The following is a 17215-nucleotide window of genomic DNA, read 5'->3' as shown; positions in this document are numbered from 1 at the left end:
TAATGATCTTTGTTAAGCGCTTAGTGGGTGCCAAGCGCTGTTTTAAGCGCCTAACCGGTACCATCACGAATATTATTCCATCACATTTAGCCAACCCTTACTAAAAATGATAATGATCCTTGTGAAGCGCTTACAAGGTGCCAAGCGCTGGTTTAAGCGCCTAACCGGCACCAGCACGAATAGTATTATTCCATCACATTCAGCCCACCCTTAATAATAATGATAATGGCCTTTGTTAAGCGCTTACTAGGTGCCCAGCACCGTTTTAAGCGCCAAAGACTAAATAGCCCAATAAATGCGATTCACCCTCCCCCCGCCCCCCGCCCCCCGCCCCCCACCCGGGGGCGCTGCGAGATCCGCCGTGTGACCTTGGGCAGGTCGCGTCACTTCTCTGGGCCTCCGTGACCTCGACCGTCCAACGGGGGTGGGGGACGGGGGCCGGATCGGCGGGGATCCACCCCGGCGCCCGGCACGGTGCCCGGCGCGTAGGAAGCGCCGAACCGACACCGCGATTGCCAACGACGTTGTAATTGGGATGGTCGACCGAGTCCGGGGGAACGGTCCAGTGGGGCGGGAGGGGCCGGGGGTCACCGGTCGAATCTGTCCAGGGCCGAGGGCCGGGAGCCCGGGGGCCTCGGTTTCCCCTTCTTTTTCGGTTCTGCCTGGTCCCGTTCCTTTTCCCGGAGACGCTGGCGAACGAATTCCTGCGTGGGAGGGGGAGAGACGGGGGAAACTGAGGCGGGGCCCTCCGCCCCGGCGCCGTGCGAACCGTTACCGGATATGGCTGCGGTCACAAATACCGCCGTGAGGACGTTGTCGTCTTTGGCGCCCGCTAGAATCGGGGTCCCCCCGCTCCCCCGGGGGGGGTCCTCCCCCCGCCCCGTCACGGCCCGCGCTCTTCGCCCTTCACCCCGTCATTCGTCCTCGCCCTCCCGTCCTCGTCGCGGATACCCAACACCACCATTATCGTCTATCTTCTTCATCCGCTACAGGCGGGGTCCCCCTCCCCCCTCAGAGGTCCCCCCCAAATCCTTCCGGGGGTCCTTGCCTCCCCCTCACGGTCCACGCTCTTCGCCCTTCACCCACACGTTCATCCTCACCCTCCCGTCCTCTGCCACAATTAAATACCGTCATTCTGAGGTTATCATCGTCTTCCTCGTCCAGTAGAACTGGGGGTCCCCTCCTCCTCCCGGAGGTCCTCCCCTCCCCTCTAAAGGTTCGGGATCCTCGCCCTTCACCCCCACATTCATCCTCACCCTCTCGTCCTCGTCGGGGCTACTGAAGACCGTCGTCATCCTATTATCATCGATCTTCTTCGTCCACCAGAGGCGGGGTCCCCCTCTCCCCCCCCCGGGGGTCCCCCCCAAGTCCTCCCGGGGGTCCTCCCCTCCCCCGTCTCGGCTCGTGGCGCTCGCGCTTCACCCCGACCTTCCTCCTCACCCTCTTGTCCTCGTCGGCGACCTTCCTCTTCCTCTTGAGGAGGTTGGCGGTGGAGCTGCGGCCCTTCTTCTTCGCCCGCGGCTGGAAGGGGGCCGGGGCGTCGGGGTCGAAGCCCTGCGGACGCGGCGGGGGTGGAGTGGGACCGGGGTCACCCCGGCCGGGGGGGGGGGGGGGGGGGCGGGCCGACCGAGCCCGGGACTCGGGAGGCCCCGGGTTCTAATCCCCGGTCGGTCGCGGGTCGGCTGGGACGACTCGCCGCACGTCTCTGGGCCTCAGTTGCCCTCGACCGTCACACGGGGAGGAAGACCGGGAGCCCCACGTGGGGCGGGGGCTGGGTCCGACCCGATGAGCTCGGAATCCCCACCCGCCCCCGCCAGCGCTCAGTACAGAGCCTGGCACGTACCAAGACCCCGATTATTATTATTATTATTGCCGAGAAGGCACGTAGTAAGTGCCTCACAGATACCGCAAATATCGTTATTATACCTGGGGAGTCACACGGCGAGCGCTTAACCGACGCTACACTTATTATTGAGACACACAGTAAGCGCTGCATCCAAACCACAGTTACTGAGGCACATAATAGGCGCCCAACTCATACCACTTACTCTTATCATCGAGGCACGTAATAAGCGCCCAACTGATACCAGTTACTATTCTCATGGAGGCACGTGATGAGCGTCCAACTGATACCAGTTCCTATTCTCATGGAGGCACGTAACAAGCGCTTAACCGACACCAGTTACCATCAGACCGTCTCCGGTGACTATTGTTATCGAGGCACAGAGTAAGCGCTTAACCGATACCAATTATTATTCTCGTTGAGGCACTTAATAATAGTAGCCGGTATCGGTTAGGCGCTTATCGGGCGCCTCAATAATGAGCTGTAGTGTCGGCTCGGCACTTACTGTGCTCCTCAACAACAAGGGTAATTGGTATCGGTTAAGCGCTTGATTTGGAGTAGTATTTCTGGAGCGCTTACTATGTGCAGAGCGCTGTGCTAAGCGCTTGGAATGGACAATTCGTTAACAACAGAGACCATCTGATAGTAACTGGTGTCGGTTAAGGGCTCATCACGTGCCTCAATGATAAACTAGTAGCCGGTATCGGTTAAGCGCTTATTATTGAGGCACATAATGAGCGCTTAACCGCTACCCATTACTATTATGGTCGAGGCACACGGTAAGCGCCTAGCCGACACTACAGCTCAGTACTGAGGCGCACAATAAGGGCTTGACCGATTCCGGCTTATCGAGGCGCACAATAAGCTCTTAACGGAGACCAGCTACTATTGTTATCGAGGCACGTAATAAGCGCTTAACCGATACCCGTGACTGTTATCGAGGCACGTAATGAGCGCTTAACCGATACCGATCACTATCATCGTCGAGGCACATAGTAAACGCCTAGCCGACACTACAGCTCATTACCGAGGCGCACAGTAAGCGCTTAACCGACACCGGCCACCGTTATCGTCGAGGCACAGAATAAGCTCTTAATCGATACCAGTTACTATTACCGCCGAGGCACATAATAAGCGCTTAACCGATTCCGGCTACCGTTATGACTGAGGCACACGATAAGCTCTTAACCGATACCGGTTACTGTTATTATCGAGCCACATGATAAGCGCTTAACCGATACCAGTCACTATCATCGTCGAGGCACGTAATAAGCGCTTAACCGATACCGATCGCTATCATCGTCGAGGCACGTAATCAGCGCGTAACCGAGACCAGCTGCTACTATCATCGAGGGGCACAGTAAGCTCTTGACCGATACCGGCTACTGTTATTATCGAGGCGCATAATAAGCGCTTAACCGATACCGGTTACTGTGATCGACGCCCGCAGCGAGCGCCTGACCGACGCCACAGCTGTTACCGGGGCACGTAGTAAGCGCTCACAAATGGCGCTATCGTTAGGATCGAGGCGAGTAGTAAGCGCCAAACAGAGACCGTGACGGTGACGCTGATGGCGGGGGGTCGTGACCCCGGAGCGGGAGTGGGATGGACGGGCTGGGGGGAGGGTCCCGGGGGGTCTCACCAGCCGCTCGATCCTGTCTTTCTTCAACTGCTCCATGGTCTCCACGTCCACCCGGCCGAGGGCGTGGGGGTCCAGCCCGATCAGCTCGGCGGGGATCTAAGGGAGACGGGAGGGGCTGAGGGGGGGGGGACCCCGGCTCCCAACGGGGGTCCCGGGGTCGCGGAGGGTCCCGGGCCCCCCCCCCCCCCGGCCGCCCACCCCCCCCGACCCACCTTTTCCAGCAGGGCCTTGACCTCCCACTCCTGCCTCTGCTTCTTACTGCGGTAGGGGTTGTTGGCCAGGCCGTCGAAGTTGGGCTCGCCGGCTCCTGGGGGGGTCGGGGGGTCACGGCCTCCCCCTCCCTCCCCGGGGCCCGCCCCCCCCCCCATCAGGCGACCGCGATCCTCGCCCTTCACCCCCACATTCATCCTCACCCTCTCGTCCTCGTCGGGGATACTAAACACCCCCTCGCTTATTCTAGTATCGATCCTCTCCGTCCACTAGAAGCGGGGTCCCCCTCCTCCCTCCAGGGGTCCCCCCAGGTCCTCCCGGGGGGCACCCCCTCCCCTAATCGACCGCGCCCCACCCGACGCTTCGGGGGGGGGGGCGTCGCTCGCCCCAGCCCCCTCCCCGAATTCCACCACGGCCCGGAAGGATGGCTCAGCACGGGGCTTTGCGCGAAAAAGTGCTCAATAAACAGAATGGGGCGGACGAGCGAACGAGGACCCGCCCCCTCCCCAAATCCCCCTCCCCGAGGGGCCCCCCCCAACCCCTACCGTCCCGACGCCGTCCGCCCCCTCCCCCAATTCCACCACGGCCCGGCAGGACGGCTCAGCACGGGGCCCTGCGTGCTCGATGACCAACAGTCTCCCCATCTCACTCCCCGGGGGTCCCCCCCGACCCCGCGCAACCCGACCCCTACCGTGCCGCCCCCTCCCCAAATGCCCCAGCCCGGTAGGAAGGCTCGGCCCGGGGCCTGGCGCGGAGGAAAGCGCTCCATCGACGGAAGCGGGCGGATGAGAGGACGGGGACCCGCCCCCTCCTCAGATCCCACTCCCGGGGCCCCCCCCCCCCCGATCCCTACGGTCCCGAGGCCGGTCTGCCCCCTCCACGAAGGACCCGGGCCCGCCCGCCTTCCCCGACCTCCACGGCCGGGCACAGCGTCGGGCGCAGGGGAAGCGCCCGGGTAGGGTCCGGGGGTGGGGGCGGGGGTCCCCCTCACCGGGCACGAGCATGCTGGTGAAGCCCTGGGCGTGCCCCACGCCCAGCACGTCCTCGAAGGGGCAGAAGCGGAGGCCGTGGACGTGTCCGTGGAGGCGGTGGGAGAGGTAGGGCCGGGCCAGGCCGGCGTCGGCGTCCCGGGGCCGGTAGACGTCCACCACGTCGCCGGCGGCGGCGGCCAGCAGCCCCCGCTGGGAGTAGGCCAGGTGGGCGGCGCCCAGGGCCAGCGGCCGCGTCGTCAGCGGCCGGTAGGCCCCGGCCCCGCGCAGGTCGAAGATCTTCAGCTGCCGGTCCAGGCCCGAGGTGGCCATGTACCTGGGGACGGACGGGCCCGTCGGGGGGGGGTGGTCCCCGCCGCCGGACGCCCCCCCCCCCCCGCCCGCCTCCCTCCCGCCCCCGGCCGCCACTCACGTGCCCGTTGGGTCGACGGCCACGGCGCGGACCCCCCCCTTGTGGCACAGGACCTTGACCAGCGGCTCCTTCATGGCCGGGCTCCACAGGGTCACCGTGCCTGGAGATCGGGGGGGGGGGGTCGAGGGGGTCACGGAGAGGGGCCGCGGGGCCGGGGGGAGGAGGGGAGGGGCCGGGCGGGGTCGGGGGGGGTCAACCCGGGGGGGCGTCCGAGCCCGGGTTCGGCGGGGAGGCGAGGGGGAGGGTTTCGCTCGGGGAAGGCGGGGCCGAGGGGTCGGGGAGAGGCCGGAGGTCGGGGCCGAGGGCCGCCGCCGGGGGGGGCCGCCGACCGTTGCCGTGGCCGAGGTGGACGACGGCGTTGTGCGGGTTCTGGGCCATGACGTCCAGCCGCCCGGCCCGGGGCAGGTGCGACGCCACGATCTTGCCCAGGGAGACGTCCAGGTAGGTGAGGAAGCCGGTCTCCGACTGCGGGAGGGGGTGGCGGGGTCAGACGTCGGCCCCCCCCCCCCCCCCGGCCGCCGCCGCCCCCCGCCCCCGGACCCCCGCCCCCCGGGGTCGCTCACGGCCGTGGCCAGCAGGAAGTGGAAGGGCAGGAACTCGAGGCGGGCGACGCGGTCGCAGCGCCGCACGCAGTGCAGCTCGATGCCCTGGTTGTCGTAGATGTGGAGCCAGCGCCGCTGGGCCACCGCCACCATCGTCTCCAGGTGCAGGAACCTGGGGGCGGAGGTCGGCGGGGTCGGGGGGAGGTCGGGGGTCGGCGGGGAGCTCGGGGGGCGGCGGGGCCCGGGGGCGGCGACTCACCGCACGTCCCTCACGGCCTCCATGACGTTGATCTCGCACGACAGCGACTTGGTCGGCCAGTCCAAGGCGGCCAGGTGGCCCCGGCGGCCGCCCAGGGTCAGGTGCCTGCGGGGGGCGCCGGGGGGGGACGGGGGCGCGGGGGTCAGCGAGGGCGGGGGGTCCCCGCGGACCCCCCACCCCACCCCGGGACGGACGGACCCCCCCGCTCACCGGCCGGTGGAGGAGTAGTCCAGGCGGTAGGGCCCGAACTGGTCCAGTTTCAGGCTGAAGTACTGGGAGGGCGGGAAGGGGGGACGGGGGGGTCGGCGGCCGGCCGACCCCGCGACCCCCCGCGCGACCCCCCCCCGCCCTCGGCGACCCCCCACCTTGGCGGCGCTGGCGATGTCGACGGCGTCGGCGATGTCCCTCTGCCGGACGGTGGCCGTGTCCTCCCCGTCCGAGCCCTCCAGGAACCTGGCGGGGGGGCGGGGGGCGGGGGGCGGGGGTCAGGGGTCGCGGCGGGAGGGTCCGGGGTCCGCGGGGGGCGGGGGGGAGGGGGGCGGGACGCTCACCCCGGCTCCTCGGGCAGCAGCAGCTCGGCGCGGGCGGCCCAGGCGCTCGACTCCTCGGCTCCGTCTTCGGCCCGGCTCAGCCGCGCCCGGGTCAGGTGGCGGGCCGGGGGCGCCTGGTCGGGGGCGAGGGGTCAGGGGGGGGACCCCGACCCCGGGGACGCCGAGACCCCCCCGCGACCCCGGAGACCCGGTCGGAGAGCGGGGTCGGGGACGGCCGCCCGCCCCAGGGATCGGGGGGGAGAACGGGGTCGGAGACGGCCGGCGCCTCCGGAGACACGGCGAGAGACCGAGGACGGAGACGGGAGTCGCCCCGAGAGACCCGGGAGAGACAGAGGTCGGAGACGGACGTCACCCCCGGAGATCCGGGAAGAGGCAGAGGTCGGAGACGGTCGTCACCCCCGGAGATCCGGGAAGAGGCAGAGGTCGGAGACGGCCGGCACCTCCGGAGACACGGCGAGAGACCGAGGACGGAGATGGGAGTCGCCCCCAGAGACAGAGGTCGGAGACGGTCGTCACCCCCAGAGATCGGGGACGGGACAGAGGTCGGAGACGGTCGCCACCCCCAGGGATCGGGGAGAAAATAGAGGTCGGAGACGGCCGGCACCTCCGGAGACACGGCGAGAGACCGAGGACGGAGACGGGAGTCGCCCCGAGAGACCGGGGAGAGACAGAGGTCGGAGACGGTCGTCACCCCCGGAGATCGGGGAGGGGACAGAGATCGGAGACGAGACGGTCGTCACCCCCGGAGATCCGGGAGGAGACAGAGGTCGGAGATGGTCGGCACCCCCAGAGATCGGGGAGAAAATAGAGGTCGGAGACGGCCGTCACCTCCGGAGACACGGCGAGAGACCGAGGACGGAGATGGGAGTCGCCCCGAGAGACAGAGGTCGGAGACGGTCGTCACCTCCAGAGATCGGGGAGGGGACAGAGATCGGAGACGGTCGTCACCCCCGGAGATCCGGGAAGAGGCAGAGGTCGGAGACGGTCGTCACCCCCGGAGATCGGGGACGGGACAGAGGTCGGAGACGGCCGTCGCCTCCGGAGACACGGCGAGAGACCGAGGACGGAGACGGGAGTCGCCCCGAGAGACCCGGGAGAGACAGAGGTCGGAGACGGACGTCACCCCCGGAGATCGGGGAGGGGACAGAGGTCGGAGACGGTCGTCACCCCCGGAGATCCGGGAGGAGACAGAGGTCGGAGACGGCCGGCACCTCCGGAGACACGGCGAGAGACCGAGGACGGAGATGGGAGTCGCCCCCAGAGACAGAGGTCGGAGACGGTCGTCACCCCCAGAGATCGGGGACGGGACAGAGGTCGGAGACGGTCGCCACCCCCAGGGATCGGGGAGAAAATAGAGGTCGGAGACGGCCGGCACCTCCGGAGACACGGCGAGAGACCGAGGACGGAGACGGGAGTCGCCCCGAGAGACCGGGGAGAGACAGAGGTCGGAGACGGTCGTCACCCCCAGAGATCGGGGAGGGGACAGAGATCGGAGACGAGACGGTCGTCACCCCCGGAGATCCGGGAGGAGACAGAGGTCGGAGACGGTCGGCACCCCCAGAGATCGGGGAGAAAATAGAGGTCGGAGACGGCCGTCACCTCCGGAGACACGGCGAGAGACCGAGGACGGAGATGGGAGTCGCCCCGAGAGACAGAGGTCGGAGACGGTCGTCACCTCCAGAGATCGGGGAGGGGACAGAGATCGGAGACGGTCGTCACCCCCGGAGATCCGGGAAGAGGCAGAGGTCGGAGACGGTCGTCACCCCCGGAGATCGGGGACGGGACAGAGGTCGGAGACGGCCGTCGCCTCCGGAGACACGGCGAGAGACCGAGGACGGAGACGGGAGTCGCCCCGAGAGACCGGGGAGGAGACCGAGGTCGGAGACGTCCGCGCCCCCCCCGCAGAGACCCGACGAGAGGACGGGGAGGCCACCCCCCTCCTCCTTCCCCGACCCCCGGGTCCCCCTCACCGGCTTCTCGCCTCCGCGCCGAAACTTCTTCAGTTTGTCGGCCGACAGCGGCGCGGGTCCGGGGAACGGGTCCGTGGCCTGGCGGGGGGGCGGCATCCTCGTTTCCGGGACCCCGGCGCGGCCCCCGTCCCCCCGGGGGCGTCTCCCCCGCCCCCGGCCGCTCCCCCTCCCGAAACTCTCACCCCGGACAGTCGTTGCCGGGCCCAGGTCCGCAGCTGTTTCTCCTCCCGGTACCGGCTGGACGTCCAGACTGACTTCGAGGGCCCCCGGTCACCCGCGGGTCTCCGGGGATTAAGGGACGCCTACGGAACGGGGGGGTATCGATCGGTAATCGTCGATCATCGATAACGAGAATAACGAGGGTGCGCGGCGGGCGCTTCCTACAACCCGAAGAGAGGCGGCGTGGCTCGGCGGGCGGAGCCGGGGGTCGGGGGTTCTAATCCCCCCTCCGCTTCTCGCCGGCCGCGTGACCTTAGGCCAGTCCCTTCCCTGGGCCTCAGTTCCCTCATCCGTCAAATGGGGACGAAGAGCGGGAGCCCCCCGTGGCTCCCCCGGCGCTCGGAACGGCGTCGGGCACACGGCGGGCGCTCAACGGATCCCTTCACCGTTACCGACTCGTCCGTTCCGAGCGCCGAGTCCGGGGCTCTGCCCCTGCTAAGCGCTCGATAAATACGACCGAATGGGTATCGCCGGAGATCCGGCACTCATTCGGTCGTAGGCGTTCGCTCAACGGTACTTGGTGAGCGCTTACTCTGTGCAGAGCCCCGGCCCGAACGCTCGGGCTGTGCGACCCGGCGACCGAGAGCGGGCGGCGCCGCCCCGCGAGGGGCTCACGCCGTTCTAGACGCGGCGAGGGGCTCGGAGCGCTGTGCTGAGCGCTGGGGGGGAGGGAGGGAGGGGAGTGGGATGGGGGAGGAGGGGGAGGGACGTTACGGACCCCCACCCCCACCCCCTTTTCTTACCCCGGAGCCGCTCTTCCCGCCCGAGGGAGGGGCGGGGGTCCCGGCGGCCTTCGCGGCGGCCGCTACGTCCCCCTTCCGGGTCCGTTTTCGAATCTGCGGAGAAAGGCGGTCAGCGCCGGCTCCTTACCGAGCGCCCCCTCGCCCAGCGGCCTCCCCCCCCCCCCCCCCCCCGACGCGTTTCCTGGGACCGGGGGCGGCGGGGCTCGGGGGCAAGAGCTCGGGCGTGGGAGGCAGAGGTCGTGGGTGCGGATTCCCCGCCCTGCCCCGCGGCGGCTGGGCGGCCGCGGGCGAGTCGCTTCGCCGGGCCTCGGTGGCCTCGTCTGGAAAATGGGGATGAAGAGCGGGAGCCCCACGGGGGACGGCCCGCTATCTCACCCAGCGCTTAGAACAGTGCTCTGCGCATAGTAAGCGCTTAACAGATACCAACGCTATCGTTAGTATTAACGCCGCTCTGCGCACGGTAAGCGCTTAACAGATAGCGACATTATCAGTGTTAACAGTGCGCTGCACGTAGTAAGCGCCTAATACCGACATTATTATCAGTATCGACGGTGCTCTCCACACAATGAGCGCCTAATGCCAACATTATTATCGGTATCGACGGTGCTCTGCACGTAGTAAGCGTCTAACGCCGACATTATTATTAGTATCGACGGCGCTCTGCACGTACCAAGCGCCTAATACCAACGTTATTAGTACTAACGGTGCGCTGCACGTAGTAAGCGCCTAATACCGACATTATTACTAGTATCGACGGCGCTCTGCACGTACCAAGCGCCTAATACCAACGTTATTAGTACTAACGGTGCTCTGCACGTAGTAAGCGCCTAATACCGACATTATCATTAGTACTGACGGCGCTCTGCACGTAGTAAGCGCCTAATACCGACATTATTATTAATACTGACGGTGCTCTGCACGTAGTAAGCGCCTAATACCGACATTATTATTAGTATTGACGGTGCTCTGCACGTAGCAAGTGCCTATTACCAACATTATTAGTACTGACGGCGCTCTGCACGTAGTAAGTGCCTGATACCGACATTATTATTAGTACTGACGGCGCTCTGCACGTGGTAAGCGCCTGATACCGACATTATCATTAGTACTGACGGTGCTCTGCACGTAGTAAGCGCCTGATACCGACATTATTATTAGTACTGACGGTGCTCTGCACGTGGTAAGCGCCTAATACCAACATTATTATTAGTATTCACGGCGCTCTGCACATAGTAAGCGCCCGATACCAACATTATTATCAGTATTGACAGCGCTCTGCACATAGTAAGCGCCCAACACCAACATTATTATCAGTATTGACAGTGCTCTGCGCACAGTAAGCGCTTAACAAATACCCACACTACTATTAACGGTGGCCCGCGCATAGAAACGCTTAACAAAGACCATTAGCATTAGTACTCAGTGGTACTTATTGAGCGCCTACTCCACGCACCGCGCCGTACCCAGCGCTTGGAAGAGTGGGTGCACAGCACTGTACTAAACGCCTGGGGAGGACAATTCGGCCCCCCCCCCCCCGCCTTCCTGGGCCGACGGTCAGTCGCCTGGGAGGGGGGACGCTGTATTGGACGCTTGGAGAAGAGGCGGGGGAGACGGCGAGTAACGTGAGGCCCTCCAGTTTCCATGGGGGGGGATGGGGGAGGCGCCCCCCAGCCCCTCTCTTCCCCCAAGCCGCGTCCTCACCGTCCGGTCCCCGGGCGGACCGGCAATCCCGGAGGCCTTCGTGGCGGCGGCGGCGGCCTCATCGGGGGGCGGTTGACGTTTCTGCAAAGAGAGGGCATGGGGGTCGGTCGGCCGGGACTACTTACTGAACGCCTCTGGGGCGCCATAACACTGTACTGAGCTCCCGGGGGGGGGGGAGGGGGAGTTGGAGAGGGGTCAGGGGTGGCGTCTCCCCCAGCCCCCGTGGGGGGGGGCGGTCCTCACCTTCGATGATTTCGGGGGGTCGGGGGCGTCTCCCTCCCAGTAGCGCCTGGCTTTCTGCAGAAAGGAAAGAGAGGAGAGGGAGGGTGGGCCCAGAGGGTGGACGTACTGAGCGCCTCGATGGACTGAGCACCTCCTGCTCCTCCCCCCCGCCCAACCTGCTTCTTGCCGCCGTTCATGGTTCTGCTCCCCGGACCAAGCGGGAGCTCCACGTGCAGCAGCTGGGATGCTACCGGATGTTGTGCGCCCGGGGAGGCGGAACCGGAAGCGCCGACGCCGCCGGCCAATCACAAGGCAGGGCGGGCGCCGCCCGACCGGAAGCTCCCCGCCCGCCATATTGGATGAGGGAACGCCCTTCCCGCCCCGCCCCGCATGCGCAGACGCCGGGGAGGGGGTCGGATCTCGCGGGAGGGAGGGCATTGCCCGACCGGAAGTCCCCCGACCGCCATGTTGGATGAGGGAGCGCCCTTCCCGCCCCGCCCCCTCCCGCAGGTAGAAGCGTGGCGCATGCGCAGAGGCCGAGAGGGGGTCGGATCTCGCGGGAGGGCGGGCATTGCCCGACCGGAAGTCCCCCGACCGCCATGTTGGATGAGGGAGCGCCCTTCCCGCCCCGCCCCCTCCCGCAGGTAGAAGCGTGGCGCATGCGCAGAGGCCGAGGAGGGGGTCGGGTCTCGCGGGAGGGAGGGCATTGGCTGGCCGGAAGTTCCCCGACCGCCATGTTGGATGAGGGAACGCCCTTAATTCCCCTCCCCTCCCGTCGGTAGAAGAGCGACGCAGGCGCAGAAGCCTAAGAGGCGGTCGGATCTCGCGGGAGGGAGAACACTGGCTGACGGGAAGCCCCCCCCCCCCGACCGCCATGTTGGATGAGGGAGCGCCCTTCCCTCCCCACCCAACTCAGGAGCCGCGCATGCGCAGAGGCCGAGGAGGGGCCGGCTGTCACTTGAGGGAGGGAAAGGGGAACCACGAAGGAGGGTAAATATTGACACCCCCCCCCCGATCAGACCTGGAATCTCCCCCAGCGCTTAGAACAGTGCTCGGCACCTAATAAGCGCCTAACCCATCCCCGCATCCTGAGGAGGAGGAGGATCCTCCTTCCACCTCCCCCAGCGCTTCCTCGCGAGGCTCCCGATTCTTAGGGAGTGTCCGTGGCCTTTCGGAACTACATTTCCCAGCCTGCCCCGGGGTGGGAGGTGGGGGACTTCCGGTGGGGACGGGGGCACTTCCGGTGGGGCCGGGGACAACTTCCGGTGGGGCCGGGGAGCACTTCCGGGTCAGCGCGGCGCCACTTCCGCCTTCCGGGCTGACCCTGCTCCTGCTCCACCGCGTGAGTGCTGCCGGGGAGGGGCTATTGGCGAGGCGCCTACTAGGGGCCGGGCGCTGTACTGAGCGCTGCATCCGCTCGGGGGTAGGGTTCTGCCTCCCGAGCGCTTAGCACAGCGCTTTGCCCAGAGTAAGCGCTCAATAAATAGGGTGGGATGAATGAATGAGTCCAGGGGTCCTGGGGGGATCCGCAGTCCAAGCGCTTAGTACGGTGCTTTGCACGTAGTACGAGCTCAATAAAGACGGGTGCATGGATGAATGAGTCCGGGGGCCCTGGGAGGATCCGCAGTCCAAGCGCTTAGTACAGTGCTTTGCACGTAGTACGCGCTCAATAAAGACGGGTGCATGGATGAATGAGTCCGGGGACCCTGGGGGGATCCGCAGGCCAAGCGCTTAGCACGTAGTAAGCGCTCAATAAAGACGGGTGCATGGATGAATGAGTCCAGGGGCCCTGGGGGGATCCGCAGGCCAAGCGCTTAGCACGTAGTAAGCGCTCAATAAAGACGGGTGCATGGATGAATGAGTCCAGGGGCCCTGGGGGGATCCGCAGGCCAAGCGCTTAGCACGGTGCTTTGCACGTAGTAAGCGCTCAATAAATACAATGGTATGAATGAATACGGGGGCCCTGGGGGGATCCGCATTCCAAGCGCTTAGTACGGTGCTGTGCACGTAATAATAATAGGGTGGTCATTTGTTAAGCGCTTACCGTGCTGAGCGCCGGGGGAGACCCAGGGTCATCAGGTTGTCCCCGCGGCCCCGAGACGTGAAGCGACTCGCCCAAGGGCGCACAGCGGACAAGGGGCGGAGCCGGGATCAGAACCCACGACCTCCGACTCCCGAGCCCGGGCTCTTGCCCCTGAGCCCCGCTGCTTCGCATGGGAGGCGCTCAATAAATGCCACCGAAGGAATGAATACGGGGACCCCGGGGAGGTCTGCGGGGGCACCCGCCGGAGCCATAGGGGCCCGGGGTAGATCTACGTTGCGAGCGTTTAGTACAGCGCTCCGCACGTAGGAAGCGCTCAATCAATGCGATTGGATGAATGCAGGGGCCCCGGGGGAGGGCCGTAGGGGCACCCGCCGGATCTACAGGGGCCCTTGGTGCATCTGCACCAAGAGAAGCAGCGTGGCCCAGTGGAAAGAGCCCGGGCTTTGGAGTCCGAGGTCATGAGTTCGAATCCCGGCTCCGCCACTTGTCGGCTGTGTGACCCTGGGCGAGTCACTTCACTTCTCCGGGCCTCAGTTCCCTCGTCTGGAAAACGGGGATGAAGACTGTGAGCCCCACGTGGGACGACCCGATTCCCTCGTGTCTACCCCGGCGCTTAGAACGGTGCTCGGCACATAGTGAGCGCATAACAAATACCAACATTAATTAATCTGCAGGGGCACCCGGTGGATCTACAGGAGCCCTTGGGGGGTCTATAGGGGCACCCGGTGGAGCTATAGGGGCCCCGGGGGGGGTCTATGGGGCGCCCGGTGGAGCTATAGGGGCCCCGGGGGGGTCCCCGGGTCCATCTGCGGGGGCGCCTGGGAGATCCACAGGGGTGTCCCGTGGGTCCCTCAGGGTTCTCGATAGATGACGACGACGACGACGGTCTTTGGGAAGCGCTCACCAGGTGCCCGACGCCGTGCTTAAGCACCGGGAAGGGGCCACGGGGCCATGAGGTCGTCCCGTCCCGTCCCCCGTCCCCCGTCCCCCCCCCCGCGGGGGTCCCGGTCTTCATGCCCATTTGCCGGATGAGGTGACCGAGGCAACAGAGGAGGCGGGGTGACCCGGCCGGAGTCCCCCGGCTGACCCCCCCCCCCCCCGCTCGTCGGCCTCCGCCCCGGGGCTCGGCGCGGCGTTCGGCACGGCGCCCGGCGGACGCCCTCGTCGTCTGGGGGGGCGCCTGGCGGATCTATAGGGGCGCCCGGTCCCTCCGTAAGGGCAGCTGTGAGGGGACCCGGGACCCCGCGGGGCAACGGGTGGATCTCTAGGGACCCCTCCGCTCGGTCCTATTTGGGGAGCGCCTCCGGTGCGCGGAGCGCCGGACCGAACACCTGGGAGAGTCCGATATATCGCGCGGGCACCTTGGCCGCCCACGACGAGCCGATACTGGAGCGGAACCGTCCGTCCGGTCGCACCTAGGGAGCGCTCGCCGTACCGAGCGCCGGGGAGAGTCCGAGACGACGCTGAAGGGCGACGGGCCGCTCCCGCCCCTCCCGTCGTCTCTGCGGGGCGCGCGCCGCGCGCGGAGCGCTGGGCTCCGGGTTCGGGGCGTCCGAAAGAGGGCCGGGCCGCGCCCGCCGCGTGCGGGGCGCCGGGCCGAGCGCCCGACGGGACGGCCGTCTCTCTCCCTCCTCCCGCCAGGCCCCGCCATGGCCGACTCGATTCAGAAGAAGCTGCAGGGCGAGGTGGAGAAATACCAGCAGCTGCAGAAAGGTCGGTGGCCGCCCCCGCCCCGGGACCCCGGGGGTCGCCCCGGAGGCCGCCCCCGACCCCCCCGGGACCCTCGTGGCGGCCCCCGAAACGCCCCCCTCGCCCCCCACAGATCTCAGCAAGTCCATGGCCGGGAGGCAGAAGCTGGAGGCCCAGCTCACCGAGAACAACATCGTCAAGGAGGTGACTGACCGCACGCCGGGGTTTTGGGGGGGGGGGGGTGTCTCTTGGGACGGGGGCGTCCCACACACTCACCGTCCGCCCCCCCACCCCCCCCATGCAGGAGCTGGCTCTACTGGACGCCTCCAACGCCGTGTACAAGCTGCTGGGCCCCGTGCTGGTGAGGCAGGAGCTGGGCGAGGCCCGGGTGACGGTGGGCAAGCGGCTGGACTACATCACCGCCGAGATGTGAGGCGGGGGGCGTCTCCCCCGGGACCCCGGGGCGGGTGGGGGGCCCCCCCCTCTCCCGTCCGCCGGGCCCGCGGCCCGAGCTCGCCCCGCGGCCGGGGGGGGGGGGGGAGGCGGGGGCGGGACCGGAACCCGGGACCGGGCCCCGGCCTCCATCCGCTCGGGAGATGGGGGGCGGCGTCCGGACGCGGCGGCCCGAGAGGGGTGGGATTCGAACCCGCCTCCCGGGCCCCCTCCAGCCGAGGACGCGTGGCGGGGGCGGCGTTCGAACCCCGGGCCCGGCCTCCCTCCCTTCGGCCCCCCCCCCGCCCCCCGACCTCCATCCGCTCGGGAGATGGGAGGCGGCGTTCGAACCCGGCCTCGACCGACCGGGTCCGCGCGCACGCGGCGGCCCCGGAGGGGTGGGGTGGGATTCGAACCCGCCTCCCGGGCCCGGGCCCCCTCCAGCCGAGGACGCGTGGCGGAGGCGGCGTTCGAACCCCGGGCCCGGCCTCCCTCCCCTAGGGCACCCGCCCCGCCCCGGTCCCGGCTCACGGGGCAGGAGACAAGGGGGCGGCAGAGGAATTCGAACCCAGCTCCTCCGGACCCCCCCCCGGGCGCGGCCTCCACCCGCCGGGCCGTTTAACCGAGCCCACGCGGCAAACCCGCGGCCGGGCGGGATCTGAACCCAGGACCTCCCGCCCCCGGGCGCCGTCCACTGGGCCGCCGTGCGAGGTCACACGGCGCTGGGCGAGCGGCGGAGGTGGGAGTCGAACCCAGCTCCTTTCGACCGCCAGGCCGGGGCCGGTTCATCCCTTCGGCTGTACTTACCGAGCGCTTACCGCGTGCCGAGCACTGTGCCGGGCGCCTGGGAGCGGACGACGCGGTGGTGAACCGACACGTGCCCCGCCCGCCGCGAACCCGCCCCGGAGGGTCCCGGGTGCGGATCCCCCGCCGCGCGGGCCCCGGGCCGGTCGCCGCGCCTCTCTGGGCCTCCGTGACCTCCGGCGGACGGGGGCGGTGAGGCCGGGGAGCGCTCGGCAAAGGGCGCCCGTCGGCGTCGAGCCGGGCCGGCGGCTCACGGGGGCGTCCCCCCCGCGTCTCCCCGCTGTAGTAAGCGCTACGAGGCTCAGCTGCAGACGCTGGAAGGTCAAGCCGAGCGCCAGCGCGAGACCCTGTCCCGGCTCCAGCAGGATTTTCAGCGGGCGCAAGCGCAGGGCCCGGCCCCGGGCAAGGCCTGACCCCCCCCCGCGGCCCCCCGACGATGACCCCCGACCCCGGGGACGGCCAATAAATCACCTCGACGGTTCCCGCCCGCCGCCTCCCGCTCCAAATCCGTCGTCCGGGGCGGGGGGGGGGGGGGGCCGAGGGGAGGGAGGGGGGTCCGATCCGCTGCCTCGCGCGCGAAGAAGCGCTCAGTAAGTACCGTCGGAAGGTATCCCCGCCCCCCGGGGCCAGCGCTTGGTCCATTCCTCCATCCGCATCCATTCGTACTGTATTCGGCCCCTTGGCGCCGTCGTATCCGTGCGGTGCTATCTGCTGAACGCTCGAGGTGGGCGGAGGGCTGGACTGAGCGCTTGGGACAGGACGCCAGAACGACATCATCCCCCAACCGCCCCCCTCGGCGGGCGCTCGACAGATGCCGCCCGCTCCCCGGCGGGCGGTGCGGGGGGCTGGCACGGCGTCGCGGTCGCCAGTTGGGGGGATTTATTGGGCGCTCACTCGGGGCCGGGCGCTGGACCGAGCGCCGGGGCGGATACGAGCAGACGGG

General features: G+C 67.7%; 2 protein-coding genes across 5 annotated transcripts; one reads left to right on the top strand and one right to left on the bottom strand.

Moving 5' to 3' along the window:
* Window positions 1-512: 512 nt before the first annotated feature.
* WDR46 (WD repeat domain 46) lies at window positions 513-11574 on the bottom strand. Its single transcript, XM_029053611.1, has 18 exons — window positions 11480-11574; window positions 11325-11378; window positions 11082-11162; window positions 9381-9473; window positions 8601-8720; window positions 8419-8496; window positions 6449-6561; window positions 6263-6350; window positions 6108-6169; window positions 5898-6002; window positions 5660-5810; window positions 5426-5561; window positions 5097-5196; window positions 4687-5000; window positions 3698-3792; window positions 3486-3581; window positions 1441-1554; window positions 513-704 (listed from the first exon to the last, which is right to left on the bottom strand). The coding sequence occupies exons 1-18, from the start codon at window positions 11498-11500 to the stop codon at window positions 588-590; spliced, it is 1938 nt and encodes a 645-aa protein (XP_028909444.1). The 5' UTR covers window positions 11501-11574; the 3' UTR covers window positions 513-587.
* Window positions 11575-12171: 597 nt separating this feature from the next.
* PFDN6 (prefoldin subunit 6) lies at window positions 12172-16759 on the top strand. Of its 4 annotated transcripts, none has more exons than XM_029053638.2 (5): window positions 12172-12293; window positions 14989-15060; window positions 15170-15240; window positions 15341-15465; window positions 16559-16759. In XM_029053638.2, the coding sequence occupies exons 2-5, from the start codon at window positions 14997-14999 to the stop codon at window positions 16683-16685; spliced, it is 387 nt and encodes a 128-aa protein (XP_028909471.1). In that variant the 5' UTR covers window positions 12172-12293; window positions 14989-14996; the 3' UTR covers window positions 16686-16759. The 4 variants fall into 4 exon arrangements, with proteins under 4 accessions (XP_028909471.1, XP_028909470.1, XP_028909472.1 ...); XM_029053637.2 differs by lacking the exon at window positions 12172-12293 and adding an exon at window positions 12563-12645; XM_029053639.2 differs by lacking the exon at window positions 12172-12293 and adding an exon at window positions 12685-12771.
* The last annotated feature ends 456 nt before the right edge of the window (window positions 16760-17215 follow it).

Source organism: Ornithorhynchus anatinus, chromosome X3 (assembly GCF_004115215.2).
Source record: "Ornithorhynchus anatinus isolate Pmale09 chromosome X3, mOrnAna1.pri.v4, whole genome shotgun sequence".
NCBI classification, from domain to species: Eukaryota; Metazoa; Chordata; class Mammalia; order Monotremata; family Ornithorhynchidae; genus Ornithorhynchus; species Ornithorhynchus anatinus.
This window is presented reverse-complemented; position numbering and strand designations above follow the sequence as displayed.